The sequence below is a fragment of the Fusarium keratoplasticum genome, chromosome 12 (assembly GCF_025433545.1).
Source record: "Fusarium keratoplasticum isolate Fu6.1 chromosome 12, whole genome shotgun sequence".
Lineage (NCBI taxonomy): Eukaryota > Fungi > Ascomycota > Sordariomycetes > Hypocreales > Nectriaceae > Fusarium > Fusarium keratoplasticum.
In genome coordinates this window covers 1445580-1469738 of record NC_070540.1, presented here as the reverse complement: position 1 = coordinate 1469738, position 24159 = coordinate 1445580, and the positions used below count along the sequence as shown (strand labels likewise).

Sequence of the window (24159 nt, the reverse complement as noted above, 5' to 3'; positions counted from 1 at the left end):
CAAAAGCTAGATCACGGGAAACCTCAGTCCATCCGACTGCTCACTGCCGTCAGCCGTTTAAAGTTTGGCCCTCTCCCGTTACCCCAGGTTTCGCCCCGGGGGTACCGGAGCCGGCCCAGGGTCCCCCCTGCCTCGGAGGGTTGCAGGGAATAATAGCCTAATGATCAGGTGTTGCCGATTCGGGCCTGCTGAACTAAACCAGACAAAGTCAGAACACCCTTCAGGGCACGCGCAAATCCGGGGACGACGTTGGGCGGGCAGTCTAGGCCGTCTGGGGCCAAGTTTCCGCTTCCATGGAATTGGGGGGGCAGGAGAGTCTTCAACATATATAAAAAGAGTCGAGGATCGAGTGCGACGCTGTCACCAAGTCTCTTCTTCAACTCCTCTGCATGCCTTTTGCAAACAATGGCTTCTAAATCTCTTGACAAGACCAAGGTGGAGCATGGGGATGACATCCACGACGTTGACGTGGTTGTTCAGCTTGCCCATGATGTTGAGAACCAGGACCTTTCGCCGTGGACTGCTCGCATGTTTCGGCTTTACTTGGTTCTTGGTTGCGCCTATCTCTGCGGCTGTCTGGTACGTTGAAATGACTGAATTAGTGGTAGAGATGGAGTAGCTAACACTTTGCCTGAATAGAATGGTATGTCAATTTGCGACGCGACAACCCGCAACCCCTCAAGCCAGGATTTGGCATTCTAACGTGTTTCCCATAGGCTACGATGGATCGCTCATGGGTGGTCTGAACGGAATGGTGTCCTATCAGAATTACTTCGGAATGTAAGTGGGCCCATCAAAGGTGGAAGTGCCTGGCTAATGCCGCGTAGGTCTATGGAGGGCTCTACCACCGGCATCATCTTTGCCATGTACAACATCGGCTCTGTCGCCGCCGTCTTCTTTACAGGTCCCGTGAACGACTACTTTGGTAGACGTTGGGGCATGTTTACAGGAGCTGCCGTCGTCATTATCGGCACAATCGTGCAGGCGACTTCGACAGGCCGTGGCCAGTTTCTCGGTGGACGCTTCGTCCTGGGCTTTGGCGTCAGCTTTTGCTGTGTCTCTGCGCCCTGCTATGTCAGTGAGATGGCTCATCCCAAGTGGCGAGGCACCTTGACGGGTCTGTACAACTGTACCTGGTACATTGGTAGCATCATCGCCAGTTGGGTCGTTTACGGATGCAGCTACATCGACACTAACGCGGCCTGGCGCATTCCCATCTGGTGCCAGATGATCACCTCTGGTATCGTGGTTCTTGGCGTCTTTTTCCTGCCCGAGTCCCCTCGCTGGCTCATGGCTCAGGATAAACACAACGAGGCTATCAAGGTGCTTGCCACCTATCACGGCGAGGGAGATGAGAACCATCCCATGGTTCAGCTTCAGATGAAGGAGATGATGTCGCAGATTTCGGCCGAAGCGACCGACAAGAAGTGGTGGGACTACAGTGGACTCTGGAACACGCATAGTGCGCGACGCAGACTCATCTGTGTTCTTGGAATGGCCATCTTTGGACAGATCAGCGGAAACAGCTTGAGGTGAGTTTTCTTCTGGCATTCATGGGCAGTGCACTGACTTGGTATCAGCTCGTACTACATGCCCGTCATGCTTAAGAACGCCGGCATCCACCAGCAACACAAGGTGCTAGCTCTGAACGGTATCAACCCTGTTCTCTGCTTCTTTGGCGCTATTCTCGGAGCCCGACTTACAGATGTCATCGGACGACGCCCTCTCCTGCTGTACTCGATCGTCTTTTGCTCATGCTGCTTCGCCATCATCACGGGCACCAGCAAGCTCTCTCTCGACGAACCAGACAACAAGAACGCTGCCAACGGAACCGTCGCTATGATCTTCATCTTTGGCATCGTCTTCTCCTTCGGTTGGACGCCCCTTCAGTCTGCTTACATTGCCGAGTGCTTGTCCACCGACATCCGCGCCAAGGGCACAGCCATTGGCAACTTTGCCAGCTCCCTGGCCTCGGCGGTCATCCAGTACAGCAGCGGTCCCGCCTTCCAGCACATCAAGTACTACTTCTACCTGGTCTTTGTGTTCTGGGATCTCTTTGAGGCGGTCTTTATCTACTTCTTCTTCCCTGAGACCAAGGATCGTACTCTGGAGGAGCTGTCTGAGGTGTTTGAGGCGCCGAACCCTGTCCACAAGAGTCTGGAGAAGAGGGATGCTACAACTGTCATGAATACGCTCAACCTTACTGGAGATGGCAAGCTTGAGGCTTAAATAAATGCTTGGCAGAGATGATTGGACGGCAATTTGTAGGGCTGAGAGTAATGCGGAGGGTTGGCATGGGTAGTTAGTTGTTGACTGTCAATATGAAGTATGAAGCATGATTAAAAAGCAACAAATTTGCAATTATTTCAACGTGAGAGTACATCTCAACCCAATCGAGTTCACAGGGACCCCGTTGTCTCGTTTAATTCTCATTACCATTTGTAAGTGAATAGCGTATGCGAGCTGCGACTTGGTTGGGGTTCAGATTAGGGCTTGGGCGGAAGGGAGCATTTTCCGATTGACATTATTTGACTCAAGCAACCAAGCGTCTCCCTCCTACCCTGTGTATTCACGGGCGCGTAAGAACCACGTAAACTGAGAAAATTACGGAGTAGAAGGCGGCTCCAAAGGTGGACGGAAACACGGGGGACAATGACTGACTGGCCCATACATGAGACCACTCACTGAGGGCCATCACCAACACAGCCCATCGCGACAACCCAGCACTGCTCGTCTAGCACCTCTCACGAATGCCCTCTCACGACACAAGAAACAGAAACGAAATTCCCCTCCGTCGCATGACCGTCAAACTTTGTCAACTCCCTCGGCTCTGAGGAAATACGAAGCCGAACAACCAATCGCCTCGTCTGCTGCAGACTGGGGTAACGGGCCTGGGGTCGTTTTCACTGCCGCTCCAATCTCGACGCTCAATTGGCGCCGGTCCGAGCATCCCCGGCCTTCTCCTCATTGTCGATCCACTCACGTCCTTCACATGACCTTTCCCGTTATTATGCGCTTCGTTCCCCCGCGTTTTCTCGTCGGCCCGTGGCGGAGCGAGAGCGGATTTTGACGCGATGGAGCAAGTTGACGACGGATTGAACGACTCTGGCAACTGGCCTGCAAGGAAGAGGCTTCGGACTTCGCATGCGGTACGTTTTGAGTTTCTAGACTGTGTGCTGATCTGAGCTGATGCGACACAGTGTGATGGGTGTCGGACCCGTAAAACAAGGTCCCTGAACCCTCCATCCGAGACTCCCGTTATCAACGTATCTCTGACTCGGTTGATAGATGCGATGGAGGCCATCCTTGTGCCACGTGTGCCGCTGCGAATCAAGAGTGCGCATATGGGTCTGAGGCAAACTCGTAAGCATTGGATGGACACCGTTCATGTCGCTGTGTAGTAATAATGGCACCTCAGAAGAAGCAAGACCGATGTAATCCTGGAGAGCGTTCTTCGAGTGGAGAGATCCCTCCACGAGCTCAAGTCCAATATCGTGAGTCGAGCTTCCGTTATCAGCGCGTGCATCCTCTGACCCACGTTGCTCCTAGTCGTCGATCAGTCCTCAGGTTACCAGTCAGCCCCAATCTCAAGCTTCGCCGCAGGATCGTCGCACCAATTCTTTCTGTGGCTCAACACCAGACGCGAGCCTGCGACGGAGGAGCTTCGCCATTCATACCCCTACAAGCCAGGACTATCGTGAGAATGGCAACAACTTTGAGAACGCCGTATTGGACTCGATGCACACTTCAACGACAGAGTCTGTCCTGCAATGGCCACACTTTGATGTCTTTCCGCAGTTACGGAGCGACGGGATGTCAATATTCCACCTTGAACAGTCTCGCACTCCGTTGGCGGTCACATCGAACCCGATATATCCGTATGTTGATGCCGATGCTATCGACTCAATACTCGACTCATTCGAGCACAATGTGAACTTTTGGTATCCCACAATGTCACAGAGCCAGCTGCAAGCGATAAGATCGACAATGGAGAATGGGGTGCCAGCCGAGGACACCGTCCACTGCTGTCTCTGCTTGCTGACGCTAGCGTTGGGATGTGCAAGCCAGTCCGTCGCTGGCCTTCGGTTTGCGACTGACTCTGAAGATGGAGAGAAAGAAAAAAGGCTTCGAAAGCGTAAGATGGGCGACGTCTACTTTCAACTAGCTTTGAAGAAGATACATGTCGCCCATCTTCAGGTTGACTCGGAAACGACCCAATGCCTATTCTTTGCTGCGTGAGTTGAGGTTCATATCCTTTTACTCAATACTAATCTTTCGCAGCATCTATTTTGCCTCGCTCGTTCGGCCCCTTCAAGCTTGGGAGTATCTGAGCGCCACAGCGACGAGATGCATGCTTCTCCTGTCATATCCCTCAGACAAGCCGGACGCTGAGAACGAGGAGCGGATCAGAAGAATATTCTGGTCTTGTTACATCCTCGAAAGGTACTACTAAAACCACAAGAATAAAGGCCTTGACTAACACTGTACGTAGCGACTACATGGCTGAGCTATCAGCTTGCCCACCCTCTGGAATTGCTCGGGTCGAATCTTCTGTCCAGCTCCCCAGTGTCTACCACACACACACTTCAGACAAGGAAGAAGAGGAATCATCGCTTTACTTCCTTGCCTGTATCAGCATGAGGCGTCTGCTTAATCGAGTACATCAGCTATTGTACGCGCGAGATTCGGGCGCCGCATTCGACCAATCTCGATTTCCAAGGATCGTAGCTGAACTACAACGTCAGCTAGACGATTGGCGCGACGTGTTGCCGGCATCCTTTTACTTCAGCATCGACACGGAAGAGACGACTACTGAAGCTGGAGGGTTCCTTCGACAACGTTACTTGACATGCAGGGGAGTCATTTACCGGCCGTATCTGATGTGGATGCTAAGTGACAGCCACGTGGGTGCGAATGACAGTGGTCTTGCTATCCCAGAGGCTTTGGCCAACTCTAAGGCGTGTTTGGATGCCTGCTTGCTGCATGCGCTCAACCTACGAGGCTTCTCACAGACGGTCATGATTGACACTTGGATATGCTCACTGTCGTAAGTGTCTTCTAATCACAGTCTTTCTCCCCATGTTGGAACAGTGAATACTGACTAGGCTAGTATGTCGGGAGCAATGCTCATACTCCTCGCAGCCTGTCAAGTGCCTGCTTTGAAGGATCTCATCAGCCATCGTGTCACTCGTGTGGGTGACCATCTCCAACAGCTGTTCCACCACTGGCGCAGCATCTCTTTCGGAGCAGATTCTCCGAGCGTTGAGCGAAGTTTGGGGTTGATCGAGAAAGCGGATGGGTATATCAAGGAATCATGCTAACCATTGATGTTTCTATAAGCCCGCTAACACCATGAGGAGTAAATATTGGCATGGTTGGCGAGAGTTGAGACTGTTTAGGCTTGTAAAGCACACATTCCATGTCTGGACAATGGCGAGAAAAGGGGGTTTGTAAATTAGCCTTATTGTATTCTTTATAATTCCTCTCATAACTGGAGTGTATGAGATCTGAAATCGAAAGCGACGCTTGTCGAATCGACTGAAGGGGTCAGCTGGTTAAGGGTGTGCTTCTCATCAACAGACTATAGTCAACCGTTCCGTGCCTACCCTAGAAGAATCTGCGATCGTGCCCATGATTCGAGAAATACTTGAACAGCACCACAGAGAAACTTCTTGGGCTATTCTAGAAACGCCGATATTAAGCTAAAAAGAGAAATTTTCAATATCGTCATGAATTGGATGCGGGCCAAGTGCCGCTGCTTGCATAAAGTACCGTGACACCGTGATCTGGGGCACAACAGATAAGTGCGGGCTCGGAAGGTAGAGTTGTCTCCTAAAAGAAATTTCTAGAGGCTCTCTAAACGTCGCTTTGAGGGAGAGTTGAGCCTTCAATTTACCAACTCTGCGGATTGTTGGCTGTGGCCTAGCCTTGGTAGTCCTCGAAGCGGATATTCCTCCTGTATCTCGATGACGACAATGACATCATCACCTTAGAATCCAGATTCTGGAAGCCTAACTATCGACGTGAGACAACCTTTTCAATGGATTGTCCCTTCTAAACCTCGACATGTTCATCAGACGCTTCCCAAGAAATGTCCAACTCAAGCGTCGCACCTTGCCATCACAGCGCTGTCGAGTCTCACGGCCCTTCTCTACGCAAACACTACTGCATCACCGGCCGCATCTACAATCATCAAGGATGAGCTGGATGGACAGCTGGAGCCGGCCCTCCAAGTCCCAAGCGACGCCTGCACCCTACTACTTACTTCCCGGCGGCGACGCGACGCCATACTGCCACTCATGTGGGAGGGTGATTAGCAACCGACGGACAACGGCAAAGGCCAAGGCCAACGACACACCCGTCAAGTACTGTTCGAGTCGGTGCAGGACGAACAAGCCAGGGAAACTAGATCGTGAACTCGAGACGACGTTTGTGCAGTTTCTATCCGCGGAGGACTGTGACCAAGCGGAAGTGAGAGGAAAGATCAAAGGGCAGGGAGGAATTCGATCGAAGAGGAAGGACAAACAGAGCAAAGGCGATGATCGAATCTTGGTCCCTTGCAGCGCCGTCGAGGACCATGTCTTCGGGCCTCATCGATCGTCGATGGAAGAGTCTGAGCCCGAGAGCGAAGTCGTGACGGTAGATACACCAGCGCCTCGACTACCGAGACCTTGTGAGGCGGAATCTTCTGGAGAAGACATGGGACTTTTGGGAAATCTCGAGGGCGACAAGAGTATCGACGGCCACACATTGGCACGTCTGGCAGTCCGTAGCGGAACACGTATTCGACCACCACAGTCAGTGTCCGAGGTAAACGGGAGCGTTGGTGGCGAAAAAGGGCGCGCAGAGAGGATTCAAGAGACAGAGGCCATGGCCGAGAAACGAAAAGAAGGCCAGAAAAGGGCAAAGGAGAGGGAAATGACAAAGTGCGCGGCTCGAAGAGGCGTCATCTTTGGGTTCCTCGTCGGTGAAGAGAGACGACTCTGTGAGGCTGTTATGGCGGGAAAGGTCGTGGAGCCGAGCTTTGCCAAGGGAGATTGGAGCATCAGATGGAGAGAATGACCTGGGCCAAGAGGGAAAAAAGTCTCCTGACGAGGTAAAGGGCGCGGCAACTGGTGGCTTGGCAACGGCGTGTCGATAGTCTAGTGTGGAATGCAGGTCATGAATGAGGCTGATTCAAAAGAAGAAGGTCCTTATCTTTGCCACAGCCGCCGCAGCCGCAGTGATCTACTAAGAAATAGTCTAGAAGGCAATCAAAGAAACGACCGAGTTTGAGAGCCGCCTTAGCAACGAGCATGGCGTGCTTCATGTGTCAACGCCTCAGGCAAGCCTCGGCTGTAAATACCTCATCAGCTCTATCGAATTCATGCATGCGACCCCTGACCCAGCTCAAAATCCGGACGCATTCCGCAGAGCAAAGATCGCTGATAAGAAGCGCGGCTCCGACGCAGATAGCGGAGGGACCCGTCATGAGATGAACTAACACGTGTAACGATCGATCGGACTGGTTCGTCTCATGTTCATTGACTCGAAGGAATGAAGGAATTGTGATCGGAAGCGGCCGCTGAAGGAAGAGTAGTGAACCAACACTTTGAAGCTTTGGGCTGCGGCTAAGAAAAAGGCGTTGCTAGCCGATCCAGGGGTAAAGCAAAAAAAAGTGGTGACATTTGGAGAACTCGGTCCTTTCTAGACAAGGATCAGGGCCTCTAGGATCATGTCAGGGCTTTGGCTGTCAGCCGATTGATGGCTTTTGACGTTGCAGAGCCCCAGCTGTCAACTTGAAGCCCAACGGTCCACGATGGGCAGAGATTCGTGATGGAGAATTTTTTTTCTTTTCTGGTGGGTTAGAGTCCACTCATGATGGTATGGGGCCCCAGAATCTGGGGTTTGACGGTCAGAATCTGGGGGATACACATCTAGAAGGAAGCGATTTGTAAAAGAAATGTCTGAAGACCTCGTAATGCAATGCCATCTGAAGTTCTAGTGTGTAATGGCTTGCTCGATCGGGCAGGTCAACGCTTTCCACCCAAGTCCGTCAACGCCTCATCGCGCCAGGGTAGGACCAACAATAGCATGGTCATCTGTTGGTCCGGATTGCACATCAGGTACCCGGAAGGATCGTCGAACTAGGCACTCGGGTGTTGGCTGATGACGCCTCCCTGGCCTTGCCTGTGAAAAAGCCAGGATTCAAGGCCTTCATTTCGATTATCAGTGGTTCAGGAAATATCGAAACGTCGTTCCGTGGTGGCTTGCCTCGTCAGACGCACGCTACGGATCGCCTCCCGAGATTCTCGGCATCCACTTGAGCCCCTGGTCCTCGCGCCACCTTTTCAGCTGAGATGCTGTACCACACTGCATGATCCCCTAGCCGGTACGTGCAGGTGTTCTGGGCCGAGAACAAGAACGCTCCCGTCGGCTTCGAGAACAAGACCGGCTCCTAATTACCACCCCTAGCCGCCGCCCCCAAAATCAGGATATTTGGTGTTTGAGGCTTCGAGGCGTTTGTCGATAATCTGACTGTCCAAGGCTAAAGATGACGGACGCGTATGGCGGCAGCCTCAATGTGACTGTACGGGATCGAGGGGTCGAGAGGTTACGCCAACCTTCTGTCATTGTGGAGTTTTTCGAACCGAACCGTATCTCTGTCATTATCTCTCAACGATTTCAGTTTGATCTTTATCTCCGAAGATCATGTCTTAAAACAAAGCTTGATAACGGGGAACGTCCGCTTAATAAAAAGACACTCGGGCCTTGGACCCTCTTCTGTTATCGGACCTTGCTGGACGGGGACGCCGGATACCTTCTACACAGGGCTTAGCTGGCCCTAAGCGAAACGGACGTTAGCCTTGGTGTGATTTAATGCCCTTGGCCAATAAACTACCCCATAGCGATCAGCGAGTCAGTCGAGTTCTCGAATCCCGGCATCAACCAATGATGTCCACAACGAAGGCCCTGGGAGCCTCCATCAGCTACTGCGTAGGCTTGTTCCCCGGATTTTTAGCAAATGGCGCATTGTATCAGTGAAAGGGGCCTTCTAGACCCTCCCCCACGGGTGCACCAAGCTGGGGGTGAAAGCGACTGAAAGGTTTTGCCCAGGGGTTGGTGGTCGACGTTGAGTCCAAACCTGTCCCTGCGTTCAAATGCAGATCATCCCCGTCATCCAGAGAAGCGCCGTGCCTCGACGGCGTTCATTGCGATCACCGTTTTCTATGTCACGTCAAGTTACATGAGCACCAACCTTACGGGGTCGTCGTCGCCATGGCTGGATACCAACTCAACACTTATCTGGCCGTCAGCATCACATGGGTCGCTGCGCTGCTTGCTCTCATTGCGAGAGTGATTGCACGACGCATGACAAAGATCCATTGGTGGTGGGATGACTACCTCTGCTTGGGGGCCTTTGTAAGTTGCATCGTCACTTGTTGGGTATTGACAGAGGCTAATGGACTCCAGGTGTTTTGCTGTTTCTACTGCATCGTCTTGATAACATGTAAGGCCTCTCGTAGGAAGTGGGCGCCCTCAAATGCTAATGGCTCTTAGGGACGGTCAAGTGGTACATGGGACAAACACTTGAGCCATGGCTGAGCGAGGAGAAGAGAGAAGACATTCTGCTTCACTCAAGATTCATGCAGTTCCTCGTCTCTCTTAGCTACAGCTACGCCATCGGCCTATCCAAGTTGTCGATTCTTCTTTTCTACTGGCGCATCTTTAAGCAATCCGCCATCCGAATCCCCATCCAGATTATGCTTGTAATCACAGGCATTTGGCTCGTCCTCCGTACTTTCATGGTCATCTTCCACTGCGTCCCCGTGCAAGCGTACTGGGACCATTCTATTAAGGATGCCACCTGCAATATCAACGACACACAGTTCTTTTTTGGAACTTGTCTGACGCATTTTGTGATGGACGTCATCATCTTGGCTCTTCCCGTTATCGAGGTCTTCAAGCTGCGTCTTCGGCTGGGGCAAAAATTCGCCATTACGGCTCTCTTTATTGTTGGTTTTATGTAAGTGCCTTTGTTCCATGTTGACAAAAATGATGCTAACGTCTCAAGTGTCTGCCTCGCTTCCATGTTTGTTATTATTGAATCGATCCGATACGACACAAAGACAACACAGATGCCGCGAGATATGGCCCTCAACGACATTTGGGGCTGCGTCGAGATTAATATCGCCATCGTCTCCGGTAACTGGCCCCGAGCTGATACTTCACCCATGAACTATGCTAACCTACATGTCTTAGGTTGCTTTCCCTTACTCCGACCCATCTTCCGCCGTATCCTACCCTCGTCCTTCCTCAGCTCTACCGGCAGCAGCCATCCCATCAGCCGATCCACACACGCCATCCGACTCACAACCCTCAACAGAACAAACAAAGAAAAGGAGATTGACGAGTCGAGTTCCACACACAACCTCGCAGACCCAGAGCACGGGCTGGCAGGCACATCAGAGTTCGAGACGATCGACAACAAGGAGGGCATCCAGACTGTGATAACGAGCCAGATGCAGGGCTCCCGTCTATCCCGAGACCACGGCGATGCGGGCATCTACGTCCGAAGCGACATGGTGGTGGTGGAGGAACATACTTATGCAATGAAACGATAAAAGGGTGGTTGCGAGAGCCGTCTCGGATACTAGGTTTTTTCTAATCAGTGACTTATTAATTATTGACTTTTTATTAACTGTCAGATTCAGACCGTTCCCAGACACACTAGGCGTAATAGGGGAGGATGCATTTCAGGGCTCGCAGGTGAGTACTTAAGAACTTAACATAGCAACTGTAGTCTCTCTCGTAGTATCCTTGCCAGTCCCGGCGCGCGGCTCCCCTCTGCTTAGAGAGAGCGTGCGCGTTGTCTTTTAGATAGGTAGTTACACATGACCTTGTTGATTTAGTGACTTCCCTTGTCATAGACGGCACCTCCTTTCCTCCTGGGGTCCTGGCTTATGTCTAAGTCCCCGAAATACCATCAAGCTGGGCCAATCTGAAAATGCCGTCGGCCTTGTTCATCGCTCTTGAGTTCTTCCATCACCGTCCCATCAACACATCGCACCACTCGAACATCTCCAGGAGGCAGAATCACATGTAGGTTCTTCCAAGGCGCCTTGAAACCCGACTCCTCATGCCTGATAAACTTGACCTTGACCTCTGCGCTGTCAGCCGCATAAGAAACCTCATACTTGGATATCCTGTTCTTCGCCACAGCCGAGACGCCATCGTCTTCATACCACGCGTTGTCGTACCACTTATTACCAAGGCCGCCCTTTGGTGGAAAGATCTCGACGGCTCGGTAGTCGTCTAGCGGTAGTTGGGCAGGGTTCGTTGTTTCACCTGGTGATAGTACTTGGACGTCTTTTCCAATCTGGATAGCTGAGCCGACCTTTGCGAGGACAGGGATGCCGGCACCATGCCACTCGGCATCCAATGTAACCCACTGGCCTGCTAACAGGTGTTGATAAGGGGCGTTCAAGTTGATGAATCCATCGTCGTTATCAGAGGCCTTTGGGAGGTATACTTGTGCTTTGGGCGCACCGGGTTCAAAGACACCACCGATCAGCAGACAGTCACCGAGCCAGTATTGTGTCTCTCCATCCATGATCTTCTCCGTCCAAACCTCTGGATCAGCTTCATAGCCCCAACCGGTCCAGCGCTGCGGCGGGATCGCGCGCTGGTGACTTTCCAACATGAGAGAATACAGATACGGTATCAGGGCATAGCGGCGCTTGATCGTCTTTCGAACCAGATGCGTGATCTCGGGATACATCCAAGGCTCAATTACATCGCCGACTTGGTTGTCGTTGCCGGTTTTGAAGCAGTTGATGGCGAAGCGAGGTGAGTAGATGCCCTGTTGAACCCAACGTACGAGGAGCTCAGGGGATGGCTGGGGCCCCTCAAAACCCCCAATATCGTGACCATAGCATTGCATAAGAGACATGCCCGCGTTGAGAGACAAGGAGTTGGCGCCCTTCATGCTTGACCAACTGGTGACGTTGTCACCACTCCAGGAACTACAAGCGTATCGCATGGTTCCAGCTGTGGCGCTGCGAGTGAGAACGAAAGGTCTCACATCTGGATCAGCGTCGACCAAGGCATCGTGAGAAGATTTGCCATGGAGTTCGGTCTGAAGACTCCGACCCCAGAGTCCAACTTCTGGGCGATATCTGGCGGCTTCTGGAATGGTGAGGGATGGCTCAGTGAGTGCGCACCTCCACTCATCGTCGGCGATGACGTATTCATTGTTGTCATTCCACATGCAGTCGATGCCTTCTTCGCGTAGCTTCTTGATGCCCTCGTACCACCACTTGAAGCCAGCTGCCGAAGTAAAGTCAATATGGCCACCCAGACCGCTTTCACCTCCTCCGGCACTCCATAGCCTGGCGATGGCGCTCTGATTGGTATGCGGGTCTGTGAACAAGGCACCGGCATCCTTTAGCTTCTGGTACTCGGGATGGTTCTCGAGAATGTAGGGCTTGACGTTGGCAATCAGTCTCATACCAAGCTTGTGGTATTCTTCGATAAAGGCCTTGGGATCCGGAAAGCGGTGGTGGTTCCAGGTGAAGACGTTTCGAGTCTTGGGGGGATGTTCGGAGACAGTGTATCCAGAGGACATCTGATAAGCGGAGCAAGGGATGTCATTCTCCTTCATCTTTCGTGCGAGTTCAAGAAGTGCCTCGGATGCTGGAGGATCGTCAAGCATTGAGTACTTCATGCCTCCAGAGAGATAGCCAAAAGCCCAGCGAGGAACCAGCAAGGGATACCCGGCAAGTCTGGCATAGGTAGTGACAATGTCCTTTAGCGTCTTCCCAACGATCATGTACTCTTCCAACCCGCCATAGTCTTGACGAAGGACCTTGTAGTGACCCCACATGCCATCCATCTCGGACCCAATCGAGTACTCGCCTCTGGTATGGCTGGTTGAGAAGAGCGCAACGCAGCCCTGAGGAGTAGCGTTGATGAGCAGGGGGATGTTCTTGTATAGGGGGTCTGTCTTGTAGTTGTCGTAGCCAAAGCTGTCAGTGGCAGAAAGTTGGAATCTCCGGCCAGAGAGATTCATTGGAGCGGCCTTTTCGCCAAGGCCGACATGAAGAGTGCCGCGGTTGTACCGGGAATAATGTCCCACTCCTCCGCCGTTGACAACATAGGCGCGATGAGGGAGATCCTGGTGGAGGGGTGCCTCATTTGAGTCTCCGAGAGATACGCTGACCAGAGGGCATGAATCACTCCAGTCAACTTTGGCGCTGATGTCTCCAATGAGGATTTCCTTGCTCGATTCTGTCGCTTGGACGTTTATTTGAGCATCCGACAGGTCTTTGGTGGGTGTTGGGATGCTAGGATAAGGTGGCAGAGGGTGACTGTCACTGATGTAGGTTGTTCGAAAGACATTGGGGAAAACAGCCTCAAAAGAAAAGTTGAATGGGAGTTCGGGGTCTTGGGACTTGAGATGCACTGAGGAGCTTGTCTCACTGCCTTGGTCGGCTTCAGAACGCAGAGTCCAAGATGAGGGGACGCGTTCGTGCTGAGGCATATTTGCGATGCTACCTTGATCTGAGGAATAAGTATCTGCCGCATCACACCTGGACGGCCCCCTGCTTAAGTAGCATTTGCACTGCTACACGAATCCTCTTGAATGATAACTCCTCTCCTCACTGCCGAACGGCCATTGAATGGTCGTCTGCATAAACGTGTACGAGGGATTGGCTACATGGCAATGAGCCCCGCAGAGTGTGGAGTTGATGGCGTCGATTGCAGCCAAATCTGAGCCGTAGCGTGAGGGGAATGTTTCATCAATGGTGAGATAATCTGGCATTTTGATGCTACATGAAGAAAGGGAGGTGTTTCGAGGCCATTGAGGTAAGGGTGCATGGTGATAGGGTTAAGATGTAAGAACAAAGTTTTTGAAATGGTCATGTCTACTATAAGAAATAAAGAATATGGCGTCTATAGGGCTAAGGTGTATCTCTACTTGCGAAACGAGAAAGGTAAAGCGATTTGCCCAACTCGACGAGCTATTCCGGTACGTCTTTCTGCAGACGTGGTGAATGGCCCTTGGATTGAGCGGACCAGTTGGGAGGAGACGTACCGAGGTAAGGATCGCTTAATGCTCTCGGTCTTGATGGAAAGACCTGATTTCGGATCCCACGGTCTAGGTCACGATCTTGTCCTCGGCCACAGCAGTACAGACAGTTCAGGAAAGGACGTCATTATTAGTCCAGCCGCAGATGAGCGAAAGATATCTCCCACCCTAGACATGTTCGATCGAGTGATGGATCGATGCGAGGGGACAGCAAGAAAGACCAGCCGGGGCATCCTCTGCTGGTTGCGGAGCAATCAAGCATTGTTATGCTACCTAAAGCCATTTACGTTCGTGAGCAGCCGCTTGACCACGAACGTGTATTGCATATTAAGATACGTGCTGTTCTGCTACTGATGAAGTTCGTTATGACGTATACACAAAGCTGAGGTGACGTGCGGCTTTGGTAGATACTCATGTTCATTCTATCGGCGAGGATGCTTGCCCCGTGTACCATTTCCGTTCCATGTCTACTTCCAAACTGTTGTAACTGCCGAAATCCAACCTCAAGCCATCAGCAAGCCTCTGCATCATGCTCTTGAGCAGCGCCAGAGCCAGAGCTAGAGTCGGACCCAGAGGTAGAGTCATAGAGCCTAGCTGTAGCACGTAGGTGCGGAAAGGCCTTGGGGTGGTGACCCGAGTCAGACAGCTTTTGAAACTCACAAGGCCAATCAAAGCCACCTTGCTCCAACATGCATGGCCCGAGCCGCCTTTCATCAGCCTGTGCCACGAAAACATCTTCTTCATTTATGCTCTCCAGGACATTGGCATCTTCAGTCAGAGAGAGGGCGATCTCATGCCATTTTTGGAATAGCAGCCTCGAATCCGCCTCTCGGCTTCCGTCAGGCATTGGCGCATAGCTGAATATTAACGCGATGATGCCCTGGAATGGGCCTGGGTCCACGACCCGAAACCAACCGCCCTGTCCGGACCTGGGATCGAGAAACAACGAGGATACTCGAGCCACAGGGTTGGTGATCCTGGCCTCTAACTGTTGCACTATAGATTCCAGCTCCGTTCTATCGGGTGTCGACAAACTGTCCAAGACGTGCTTTAAGAGGAAGGACGTATTTGCCTCGAGGACCAGAATCACCGCAGTTCCCGAGCCAAAAAAGCTTTCAAATCCCTTGCCCTTGATCAGCGCTAGGTGGGGGGTGTGGAATGATTCAACACCACGAATTGGTGTCAGCATGAAAGGTTGCAGCAACCCCCAGTTGTCAAAGGCGGGGCGCAGCTCCAACATTGCTGCAGCTGCCTCTGTAGCGCGGCGTGCAGTTACTGAGCCATGTGACCAGGGACGGAGGAGAAATTCGTGTAGCAATGTCCACATTGCGTTTCTCCGTAAGATGTGAGTGAACCTGCCATAGCCCACTGCGCGTGGACTGACGGCAACTGGGTCAGCACCAACAGAAAGCAGGTTCGCCGCTAACTCCCGTGGTTCGTTTGCTTCGGAGAGATGTGACCATGTTATTCCTCTGAGTATGTCCGTAGCGAGTGTAGCATCGATGCTCTTTTCGACTAGCGCGAACAGGGTCGGCTCTGTTTCTAATACGTGCACTAGAAATGGAGTGCGCGGCCATTGAATATGCCAATGATCCAAAAATCCTTTCTCATAGAATGACTGCGCGACGGACAGAAGCTCCGTGGCCCTATGTGACGAGCCCTTGTACTCGTCTTGCAATTTGAAGGACTTAGCCAACTCTTTCAACACGTCATTAATATCGTAAGAAGTCTCAAAAGCTTTTGACACCAGTTGGATCCAGCACAAAGCACCCTTCATCGTCTGGAAGTACATTTCCGACCTCGAAAACTTGCCTTGACTGAGAATCTGCTTTCCCTGTTCCGTGTCGACGAAAAAGTCGTGTGCGCTGCGGTGGATAAGGTCAACTGAATTGAGCAGTTCCCACATTGGATTCTCCTCATCGGCTAGACCTTCATCCATCAATGATTCGGGTGTGGTTATCTCAACAAGCCCAGCACATCGCGTACGTATCTCGCTCTCGGTTTTGCGGCAGAGCTCTCGTAGTTGACCTTCAAAGTTCGTACCGATGCTCATAGGAAGACTTGTTTCTTGTAACGTCGGTTGGGTTGCACATGCAATGTAGAGCGATGTGAGGTAAGGAATGCATAGTTGAACGTCATCGTGGTCAGCCACGTCTGGGATGAAGTATTCCTGGCCGGCTCCAATTATGATTTGGAAATAGGTCGCTTCCGATTCCCGGTACAAAGGCTGATCTTCGTTCAGCCTCTTCCACATATCGGCGTACAGGTCCTCGAGGGCATTGGGAAGTTGCATCAATCGAGACACCAGCAAATCCCACGGGTCTTCATTCTCGATTCCACGTACAACGCTCTGTATTGCAAGGCGGAGCCAGAGAAAGACACCTTCGGCTTTCATAAGAAGACGATCTGCTAACGCATCCAATTCTTTGACGGAAAGTTGCCCGTTTGGTACCATTTTGTTGAATGTCGTTTGAATGTGGACTCTCATGTCTGGCCCAGTCAGATCCTGGAGCCTCAGACAGGGTTCTTTGTTGAGTCGATTCAGTAGTCGAGGCTCTGGTCGGCTGGCGACACACAGCTTGACTTTGTCAGATTCGATGAGTCCCTGGATTCTTTCCACCAAACCATGGTCCCCGTAGTCGCCGTTATACTCATCGAGACCATCGATAAATATGCACACCGGCTGTTCAACCTCCTTTTCTTTGAGGGCGGCAAGAAGCACCCGCTCCAGATCTCTATCTGACCAATCATGAGGGTGGTTCTTGGAGTCGGTGAATGGAAATGTACGAATGAGAAAACTGACAAGTTTCTCGTTGTCTTGAAGCAGCTGATAGAGAAGAGAACAGAATAAACCCTTAATGTTGTTCTGCATTGGCGTCCCGATCTTCCAGAAATAATGCGAGATTATTCTGGTTCCAGAGTGCCATTGGTTGAGGAGTGTTTGGGTGGCCTCATTGTCGATGATATACCTGACAAGCGTGCTCTTCCCCGAACCTGGCTTTCCCTGGAGCCAGAATAGACCCTCGCCCGATCGGAGCCAGTCGACGAAGCGTTGCCAAACCACATCAATTTCGTCGGTGTCATCCTCGTCGGTGACATCTCGATTTTCGATCGTCTCTCCGACGTTGGTCGTGTTCTCATATGCCCGAAATATGCGTTCGAAAGTAGCATCTTCAGGATCGGTAATTGCATTCTGTCGTTGGTTCATTTCTTGGAACTTGAGGCTTCCGAGGAGACGTTCGCATTGATTCACAGTCGCTGCCTTGAGCTCATGCTCTTGCACTTCCTTGGTAACGTGCGCTTCCACGAATTTCGCAGCTCGCGTGGCTTCGGCGGTAATATACTCTCGAGTAAGATTTCCCTCGGTCCGCAAGAGATCCTCCATGTTGGTTCGGCCGGCAGCGATATTTGCTATGAAGGATTGGAGCTTCTGGTCGAGCTTGTCAAAGTCTTGGCGTTGTTGCAGCCCAAGAGCCTTACTTTGGTTGCTGTACCCTGGGAATGAGCATCATGGCATCAACGATGAATCGTGGTAATTCAGTAAGTCTTACCAGATTTGGTTGATGAGGAGGTTCTGCATGGTACCTCTATAGCGATCTAGATCGCCGTCAAGCTCTTCAATGTATGTCCTTTTCCATAAAGACCTGGCTCGAGCGCGCGCCGCTGCCAGGAAATCGCCCTTCTTGTGAAGCTTTGTGATCTTTTGCACCTCTTCCTCGAGCTTTTTGGCAGTCTTTGCGCACTCCCCAGCAATATTGGCCAGACACTTCTCTTCTGGTGTGGATATCACGCGGCAGGATGTTTTGACTTCATCCGCAGCCTGAATCATAGCAGTAGCGTTTTCTTCAAGTATAGAATCTGGGGTCTTCTGGCCGCGATATATGGCCTTGCAGACGCCGGCGGTCTCACGGGTGAAACTGATGGTCTGGAAGACACAGCATGCCAAGCCGAGCGCCTCGAACCCAGACATGAGAGACGGTGCGGGACACAACAAGGGGGTTCAGAGGTTGCTGGTTCACACCTAGAGGTCGGCGAAGCAGATGATTGTTGAGCTTGAAAACAACACAGAAAGAGGGGAAGTTCAGCCGCAATCAATATTGTGTTGGTTTCAACCAATGGTGCAAGTATGTGCAACAGGCATATGCAGTTTACATAACTGAATTGCGCATGTCCCTCACGTGAGACTGCAACAGGGTTACAAATACACACAAGTATGGGGAGAGAATGGCAGCTAAATAACCTCATGATAAGACAGAAGCCAGCTCACGAGAAGGCTTCGACCTCTCTCCACCATCCACGATCATACCTCCAAAGTTTCAACCCGTTGACCGTCCCTCGACTATCTTCAAAGCTATCCTGCAGCTCCTTCAGACACTCAGTCACCCTCGCCTTGTCATCTTCCTTGTTCATAATAGTGTAATGTCCCCTCCATATTTCCTGCTGGTCCTGTCGACTGAGAAAAGGCTCCCATTTGTCTCTCAGCTCGGATCGTAGCTTTGACGCTTTCCGTTGCCCCTCTGATATTCTGATTCCAACTCCCTTGCTCATCTTATATATGCCTTCTTTCTTAACCGTGATGTCGAATTTTGTGGTGTATCGTGATATCTCCGCAATGTCATGCTTCAACTGGTGCAGCTTGGAGCCGGGCAGAGCGTGAAATAGCGTGACATGGGCCTCTACCTTCAACAGGCGTGTAGGAAACCACTGTCTTCGTAACGCTGTCATTGCCTCATGGTGAGCATCATCGGTCCGGAGTGTCAATACATAGTGATCTTCCTCATCTGTTGTGGTGTTGGGCCTGTGGTTTTCGCGACGTTCATGTTGAGGGTTGCTTTGGTGTTGGATGTTGGCTCTGGAGCCCAAAGCTGGGATTTGTTGTCTCGGCAACGACTGCATTGACGCGGCATCTTTGGGGTATGCTATGATTCTGGTAAAGGCTCGAAGAGATGGACAAGAGGTTGGAAAATATGGCATGCTGGCGGGAAGAATCGTGATGGATGCTAGTTGGCCTTTGATGCCGGGCCTGAGAAACCCGCTTTTTACGCGTACGAGTCCTGACGTCAACGATCCGAGTGGCCAAGCTAGAAACAGATAATGGCGGGAAATGCGGGAGCAAGCAATGACACCTAAAACTAGGTATCTACGCCAGATTCTTCACAATCTACTTGAACATTTCACCTGCTTAGTTTCATGCAGGTATATCATAACGGGACTTAAGCAAATGCCCTATGCTTTGCATTCCTACCCAGTAGATCGCTAAGACGCCTCAACTGGATACATTATGTTGTCGGCCAAATAAATCTGGCACTCCCAAAAACACCTCCAGAGGCTCTAATCAGCCGTGAGGATAGGCCGGCAACGGCCTATCACTGCCTGGATACGGCCGGCATAGCCGTGAGGTCGGCTATCCTCTGCGTCATGGCGCGCCGAAGGTCGTTTTCTGGCTTGGTTGAAGTAACAACAACTTCATCACCAGGCTCTAGTAAAATGTTTGGCGCTGAGCCTAAAATCTCTGTGAGGGCCCTGTGGAAAATATCCCTGTCCGCAGGTTTGATGTTACTGAACCTGACAATGTAGATGGGGCGCCACTCGTTCGTTCCGGACATGCTGCTAGGCGGTGGAAAATATTGGTAAGGAAGGCGAGTGTGGAGGTGGATTGAAAGCTGATATTATGCGAGGGGAGGTTTCGTTGCTTGGCTTCCAAAGTAGAAGCAAAGAGTAGGCGGTGACCTGGCTTATATATCTGGTACTACTTGTCTTTTGTTGACCTTGATTCCCTTTGTAGTGTGGCTCACTGCTAATATTGTCACTGAATCCGTTTGTAGCGAAGCCTCTCTGCAGCAATGAACAAGAGGTTGTCGCAGAGGGGACGATGATCCCCTGGGTGAAGCACGTTACTTGAAGTGACTGCAATGGGTTCGTAATAGATCTTAAGAGGTTTCCATATTCACTGTCTTGAGGGGGCACAGCAATGGTGAACCGCGGAGCTCATTTTACTTCACTATTTCAATGACTTATTCACATAGATGGAGAAAGCAATTGAATATGTGCGCTTGGGAGTTTCTGCCTAGTGGATGGCTAATACCTGCGAACTACCAAAGATGCACATGATTGTTGACCGAACGAGCCGGACACTCCCAAAGCTACCAGACCTTTGGAGATAGGACTTTGTCCCGTCAGCTCCTTCCTGGGATGGGTGGATGTCGAAGGAGAATTACTTGAGCTTCTGCTTCAGGGAGCGCTTGAGCTCCTCTGACTCCTGTACGTGGAGATGATGTATTCTTTGTCAACCACATAGAAAGTCCACCACGCCTGGTTGCCCAGAACATCTCGTAGTGCCTTGGTGAGACGATCGTCATTTCCGACCTCAGTCGTGCTGAGATAGACTGTGTGAACAGGGGCGGGCATTTGATAGATAGTAGAGAAAACTGGTGAAAAGTCGAGTATCGCGATGAGTTGAGGATTGAACTGATGCGAGGGAAAGTTGAGTTGCTTGTAGAAGGAAAGAGCAGAGGCATCTGGGCTTGCGGTTTTTATATCCGTTCATTCTAGATCATCTCTGGTCACTGACACCCGCTGGCAATGATCGATGGCCTGGAGATTGTCCCTGAATCCGTTTATGCCCGGGTGTGGCTGTGAAGAGGTGTTATCATAGAGAAGAACATGAGCTCTGAATAAGGCAAGTTCCTCAAGGCAGCTGATTGTTGGTTCTCAATAGATGGTTGTTATTAGTCTTACATATTTCTTATAGAGGTCATAAGTTAGTCTAACTTAGATGTATAAGTACCTATATTAAATATTTCCCTTTTCCCCATATTATACCTCTTAAACCTAGCATGTAGTATATTTTAATCTCTTCACCATCTTCTACGCCTTTTGCCCCTGACAGGTGTGCACTATTCGAGGCGATGTCGGGAGTGTGAAACTCATTTGACTAATTGCATTATGTGTTTTCACTTATATACGTAGTAGCCCTTGATCTCCTTAGCCCGACCAGTTTCTGAGCTACAAGCTATGGTAGCTCCGTTCCTCGGCTTTTGCTGTGCTGCTCTGAGCCGGGCTGGGATATTTGCTGATCGGGAAGCTCATTACAACACTCTCGGGAGGAGTGACCTCGCCAGCAGCACCAGTCTTCTGACGCTCATCCATGATGCTCTTGACCTCTTCAAATGTCTTGTATGTGTAGGTGATATAGTATCCTTTGTCAAAATTTAGGTGTGTAACACACCACACGTTGGGCCCGGCGAATTCCCGTATTTTCTGAACGAGGTGGGCATGATCTTTAACCTTGGCTGTGCTGATCATGAAAAGCGTGACGGGCGTTGGGGTCGTCATTTTGCTGAATAGTCAAAAGAGTTGGTCAAGAATGTGTGTTAAGATGAATTGCGAAGTTGATATAGTGTAAAGGGGTCGCTATTGCTTGAAGAAGGAAAGAGATGGGGGGATTTGGCCTTGGGGCTTATATATCTATTGATACTCAGTCTTCAGTTGGTCACTAATGCTCGCTGGTCATGATGCATTGATTGAATAGTGTCGCTGAGTCTCTTTGTGACATGGTGTAACTTTGAAGAGATGAGTAGCGGGTTGCCACAGAAGGGAGATAAGCTGCTGAATCAAGCAAGTTCTCTTTGGTGACTATCAGCCTGACACGCCCAAACGGGTTTATATTCACTCACTGCATGGAGAAAGCGAGACAGTGTGGTTGATCACAATGATGTCTCCGATAGGTCCATCTACCACAATATCACAGAACACATTTATCAACACGTCACGATATGATAACCCACTACCGTGGCATACTGTAGCCCAGCGAGGCAATTCAATCACAGCTGAAAGATCGTAGTGAAATGCTACATCACATTGACTTGAAGGTGCGGTCTTCACTTGGAGTCTGCTGGACGGGATCGGACACTGGCATGATTCGCCTCTCCGATCCTCCACGAAGAATGTCAAACAAAGGTTGGGTAATTAGTAATAGACACCCTGTGAGTCCAAACGTCTTATAAACAGTTTATTATAATCTCAATCAGTCTGCAGCCTCCATGACCAACCAAGCAGTGTCCAGCTAGCCTTCCCAATACAGACACGTGCCTACGCTTTCTGCTCCTCAGAACGGGTGGAAGGTACATCGGAAGTGCGCTGAGAGTATGGGCGTGGTCTTTTGTTTCGGTTACCTATGTAGGGTTCTCATTTGTGGAGTTGGCTTCTTCCCCAGCAATGAGCTTCAGAACGGAGGCCTTAAGCTCCTCTGGGTTCCTGGTTGAGTAAATGATGTACTCGCTGCCCTTTTCGCAGGTCTGCACGCACCAAATTTCCTTTCCCAGGAGAGCATTTATCGCGTTCGAGAGGCTCCGTTCAGATGGAACCGAGGGGAAAGGGAGCCTAAAAGATGTAGTCTCAGTTCCGAAAATTATGCGATGCATTTTGCTAGCTGGCAGAAATAATCGGTGAAGAAAGCAGGTGATTAGGTGAGTAGTCAAGTTAAGAGATTCGTGTTATGTAAGAGACGATGTTGTGTCTTGTCGAGGGAATGGTTGAACGGAGACTTGCCGTGATATATAGGTATCCATGCTTGTGTCATTAGGTCACTGACTCTCGCTAGAGACGATGTATTGTAAATCTGTTTGAAGTAGGTTGTGGCTCAAAGGCTACGTAGTAAGTTGCAACTGAATAGAAGACAAGTTCCTCGAAGTGACTTAGCTTTTAGACCACCAAAAGAGATTTCTCTTTCCTCACTGTCTGGCGTAGGTAAGGTAATCACAGCTTAATCATCATCGTAAAATGCTGCTTCCCACTCAAACTCTGCTGGACTTGCCTTAAGGGCCAGAGTCTGGCATTAATTCACTCCTTAAGGGAGGTGGAAGGCAGGGAACTAATAGCATCTTGAAACAAAAGGGGAAAGGGAAAGCTTTGTAATATTTATTAGTACAACAGCAACCAGAGGGAACCTCAGGTCTTTACTCCCATAGTGGTACCTACGAAGAATACTTTTTTTCCCATGGCAAGAAACTGCCTATTTCGAGGCCTCATATAGAAACATAATTTCACGGTCAATGTTCGCCTACACGGAGATTCAAGTCAATATCACGGGCTTATAATTTCTATCTAGTGGATGACACGTCTGGACTAGATACACATCCTATTATAAGCCAATTGAATCCAGGACTACCTCATGAGTCCCGTGCAGTCATTTCAAGATAGATCATTATCTATCCGGACCATCTACTTCTTAGGAGCAGCAGAGGGCTGAGGGGTAGGGGGCGGCGGGGGAGGGGGCGGTGGCAGGGGTGAGCTTTCCCGTCTCGTTCGTGGCTGAGCCTGCGGCTTTTGGCGTCTGGCTCGCTTTTGACGCCTGGCTTCTTTTGGCTGAGACTGCGGCTCTGGACAGTTGGCTTCTTCCTCAGCAATGTGCTTGAGGATTCCCGCTTTGAGCTGCTCTGGATCCCCCGTCGTGATGATGACGTAGCTGTCGCGCTTCTTGACATAGGAGATCTGGTATTGCAGCACCTGGGTTCTCAGACCTTCTGCGATGCATTTTTTGCATGAAGCCTCGCTGGCAGGGAGTTCAAACGTTACAGTTTTGGGCCCGAAGATTCTGCTGCTCATCTTGCTGGATGGTGGATACAAGTAGGTAGTGGAAAAGGTAAGTATTGAGATGTGTTGAGAGTTGATGTAATGCGAGTGGGAATGTTGGTATTCGTAGAGAATGCCAGAGAGAGGGGGGCTACCTCGTGCTTTATATCTTCATACTTTGAACTTGCTGCTCACTGACGCTTTGGCGATGACGCACTGGGATCCTCTTTGGAGCAGGTTGTCACTCTGAAGGGCCTAGTGGTAAGTTATTCTAGGGCAGGGATAATCCACTTATTGGAAGGCAAGTTGTGTAAAGTGAATCTTGGTTTGGGAATCCCTGAAATGTTCTCTTTACTTCTTGCGGTAGGTAGGCACGGGTGAATCGGAGTTGGATCATCATCGCCACTGTCACTACAAAGGCCACCCTTGATAGACAGGTCTTGGCTTGATTTCACCCTTCAAAGAGGAAGCGTTGATCCTTCCTTAGCAAAAGGAAAGATAAAATCTTGAACTGA

General features: G+C 50.7%; 7 protein-coding genes across 7 annotated transcripts; 4 read left to right on the top strand and 3 right to left on the bottom strand.

The window, feature by feature from the left end:
* Positions 1-405: 405 nt before the first annotated feature.
* Positions 406-2229, top strand: NCS57_01410100 (MFS domain-containing protein; the record flags this gene model as incomplete). Its single annotated transcript, XM_053063714.1, has 5 exons — positions 406-579; positions 640-655; positions 717-780; positions 828-1532; positions 1581-2229. 5 exons carry the CDS (start codon positions 406-408, stop codon positions 2227-2229), a joined length of 1608 nt encoding a protein of 535 aa, XP_052907047.1.
* An 845-nt stretch (positions 2230-3074) lies between these two features.
* NCS57_01410000 (Zn(2)-C6 fungal-type domain-containing protein) lies at positions 3075-5321 on the top strand (the record flags this gene model as incomplete). Its single annotated transcript, XM_053063713.1, has 7 exons — positions 3075-3149; positions 3230-3363; positions 3419-3494; positions 3550-4235; positions 4282-4443; positions 4493-5047; positions 5111-5321. The coding sequence occupies 7 exons, from the start codon at positions 3075-3077 to the stop codon at positions 5319-5321; spliced, it is 1899 nt and encodes a 632-aa protein (XP_052907046.1).
* Positions 5322-6069: 748 nt separating this feature from the next.
* Positions 6070-7062, top strand: NCS57_01409900 (uncharacterized protein; the record flags this gene model as incomplete). The annotated part of the gene is made up of 1 exon (XM_053063712.1): positions 6070-7062. Exon 1 carries the CDS (start codon positions 6199-6201, stop codon positions 7060-7062), a length of 864 nt encoding a protein of 287 aa, XP_052907045.1. The 5' UTR covers positions 6070-6198.
* Positions 7063-9258: 2196 nt separating this feature from the next.
* NCS57_01409800 (uncharacterized protein) lies at positions 9259-10604 on the top strand (the record flags this gene model as incomplete). The annotated part of the gene is made up of 5 exons (XM_053063711.1): positions 9259-9402; positions 9454-9490; positions 9541-10006; positions 10055-10185; positions 10243-10604. 5 exons carry the CDS (start codon positions 9259-9261, stop codon positions 10602-10604), a joined length of 1140 nt encoding a protein of 379 aa, XP_052907044.1.
* A 362-nt stretch (positions 10605-10966) lies between these two features.
* NCS57_01409700 (Gal-mutarotas-2 domain-containing protein) lies at positions 10967-13522 on the bottom strand (the record flags this gene model as incomplete). Its single annotated transcript, XM_053063710.1, has 1 exon — positions 10967-13522. The coding sequence occupies one exon, from the start codon at positions 13520-13522 to the stop codon at positions 10967-10969; it is 2556 nt and encodes an 851-aa protein (XP_052907043.1).
* Positions 13523-14582: 1060 nt separating this feature from the next.
* On the bottom strand, positions 14583-18041 carry NCS57_01409600 (NACHT domain-containing protein; the record flags this gene model as incomplete). Its single annotated transcript, XM_053063709.1, has 2 exons — positions 14583-17559; positions 17623-18041. 2 exons carry the CDS (start codon positions 18039-18041, stop codon positions 14583-14585), a joined length of 3396 nt encoding a protein of 1131 aa, XP_052907042.1.
* Positions 18042-23293: 5252 nt separating this feature from the next.
* On the bottom strand, positions 23294-23677 carry NCS57_01409500 (uncharacterized protein; the record flags this gene model as incomplete). Its single annotated transcript, XM_053063708.1, has 1 exon — positions 23294-23677. One exon carries the CDS (start codon positions 23675-23677, stop codon positions 23294-23296), a length of 384 nt encoding a protein of 127 aa, XP_052907041.1.
* Positions 23678-24159: the final 482 nt, after the last annotated feature.